Source organism: Tiliqua scincoides, chromosome 1, assembly GCF_035046505.1.
Source record: "Tiliqua scincoides isolate rTilSci1 chromosome 1, rTilSci1.hap2, whole genome shotgun sequence".
NCBI classification, from domain to species: domain Eukaryota; kingdom Metazoa; phylum Chordata; class Lepidosauria; order Squamata; family Scincidae; genus Tiliqua; species Tiliqua scincoides.
Window position 1 is genome coordinate 67,505,610 of NC_089821.1, and position 2,486 is coordinate 67,508,095.

At 42.1% G+C, this 2,486-nt stretch overlaps 1 protein-coding gene across 1 annotated transcript; it reads left to right on the forward strand.

Annotated features, from left to right (window-relative positions):
- The first annotated feature begins 817 nt into the window (after positions 1-817).
- On the forward strand, positions 818-1,762 carry LOC136654211 (olfactory receptor 5AR1-like). Its single transcript, XM_066631141.1, has one exon. It carries the CDS (start codon positions 818-820, stop codon positions 1,760-1,762), a length of 945 nt encoding a protein of 314 aa, XP_066487238.1.
- Positions 1,763-2,486: the final 724 nt, after the last annotated feature.

Below are 2,486 nucleotides of genomic sequence, written 5' to 3' on the forward strand. Positions count from 1 at the left end.
GGATGACTATTAACTTAGAAACACTGTATGCAAGAACATGAATCCCCTGACGGGGGAATCAAAGAGCACAGTCCATTGGGAGCTGAGCTCTCAGTGCCTGTACTTCCTACTCTGCTAGAATGACATCATTTTTCTGAGGCAGAAAACTCAGTGCCCAATAAATAGTGTCTAGGCAGTTGGGCAACTGAAGGTACTCAGGAGGTCCAGGGGATCATCTGAATACTACTGATCCTGAGGACAACATTTGGGTGTTAGTCCTCTCACCTCCAAGAGAGGCAAACACTGAAACAGAGAAGACTTGGAATCCTCTAAAATCCCTGCCAAGAGCCTGGGTAAGTCTTATTGCATCACCAGCCTTCCAAAATTATTGAAGAATAATATGCAACACTAAAAAGAAATATCAAAGTAATTGACCAGAGGTAATGTTGATTTTAAATAGTTCAGCTTCCACCTTCATCAGTAACTCAGTTACTGTGTCACTAGCCAAGGTGGTGACAATCTGAAGCTTGTTAGAGGTGTGCGAATTCTCAGAATGCCTGACTTGGGAGAATTAAAAATATATATGAAGACTTAACTACATAATCATTCGCATGTTTATGCAGAAGTAAGCCCCCACTCTGTTCAAATGTGCTGGAGCCTTCTCAGTTTTGCCCCTATTTTTTCTCTTTCTCTTTTTTCCTAACAGATATTCCAGACAGTCCAGAGAGAGAAGAGGGATCTGATGCACCTGGTTTATAGACAAAGACCCTGATGTTCAGTTGCAGGGATCACAGAGATCTTATCTTCCAACATCTACTAAAAGTGTCTTATTCTGAGAATGGTTGAGGGAAATAGTTCTACTGTCAATGAGTTCATCCTCTTGGGTATCTCAGATGACCCACAAATGCAAATTGTATTCTTCGTAGTGTTCCTGATCATCTATTTGGTCAACATGGTGGGAAACCTGGGCATGATCATCCTGATCTCATTTGATCCCCAACTTCACAACCCCATGTACTTCTTCCTGTGGCACTTGTCCTTCTGTGACCTCTGCTACTCTTCTGCCATTGCCCCCAGAATGCTGTCCGACTTAGTATCTGACAGCAGAATCATCTCCTTCTCTGGTTGCACTGCCCAGTTCTACTTCTTTGCAGCCTTTATAGATGCTGAGTGCTACATTTTGGCAGCGATGGCCTACGACCGCTATGTGGCCATCTGCAACCCACTGCTCTACTCCTCTGCCATGTCCAAATCTCTCTGTACGTGGCTGTCACTTGGATCATACATTGCCAGTACAACTAACACCATAATACACACAACAGCCACATTTAGCCTTCGCTTCTGCAGCTCCAACCTCATCAACCATTTCTTCTGTGATGTTCCTCCCCTCCTGGCAATCTCTTGCTCAGACACCTACATCAATGAGATTCTGCTTTTTACTTTTGGTGCTTTTGTAGAGGTGAGTTCCCTTTCAGTCATCCTTGTCTCATATGCCTTCATCTTAGTGGCTATCCTAAGAATGCCCTCTGCCTCAGGGAAGCTTAAAGCTTTCTCCACCTGTGGGTCCCACTTCACAGGGGTCACTATATTTTATGGAACTATGCTTTTCATGTATCTACGACCCACTTCAGTCTATTCTCTGGATCAAGACAAATGGGCATCTGTGTTCTACACAGTGGTGATCCCTATGCTCAACCCTCTGATCTACAGCCTGAGGAACAAGGATGTTAAAGAAGCTTTTAGGAAGCTGATCAAGAAGAAAATAAATTCTTTCTTAACCTGAGATGCAACATTATCATCACTTTGTGTGAGCATGATATTGAAACTTTTTTAGTTTCTAGAACTGTTATTCAGAATATTAATATACCACTATTTTTACTTATAGCTAGCCCTCAATTTTTTTGTTTGCAACTTCCAAATCCCAGTTGATAGACAGGAGATTGACTGAAGCTTTTGGAATTGCTCCAATGTAAGTGATCTGGAGATGATGCGTTCCAGCCAAAGACATGTGAGCACAGAAAGGCACAGTAATCAATAGTAGTGTGCACAGTCCTACCATGCAGACTCACTTCTCCATGGATATTGCAAAAGAAGCCTGAATAGCCTTAGTGCATCATCCTTGTGCCCTTTCCTACTTATCCCACATGTTGTCCAAGCAAAAACATATCTATAGCTATAATTACCCAATGACTCATTTGTCATTCTCATGCCCTGGTGAATAAAGAAAAAATTCTCTGGAACGGATAAGTTTGTTGACTTCCAGTCTGACAATCTGTCCTGGTTCTAGTTAACAGCAATAGAGCTTTGAGACCAGCTTGCCAAGAGACGTTTTCTTCTCTTGTAAGCAAACTCTTTAGCAGATAATTAGTACATTGTAAGAAGATGAAAAGTTTCAAAGGTACTACTGTCACTGTGAAAATGTTCAGGCATGTCAAAATGGAAGAAGCACGTCCCAGGCTTTCTTTCTAATTCAGATTATGTGCCTGGACACAATTGGTATTGGAAGG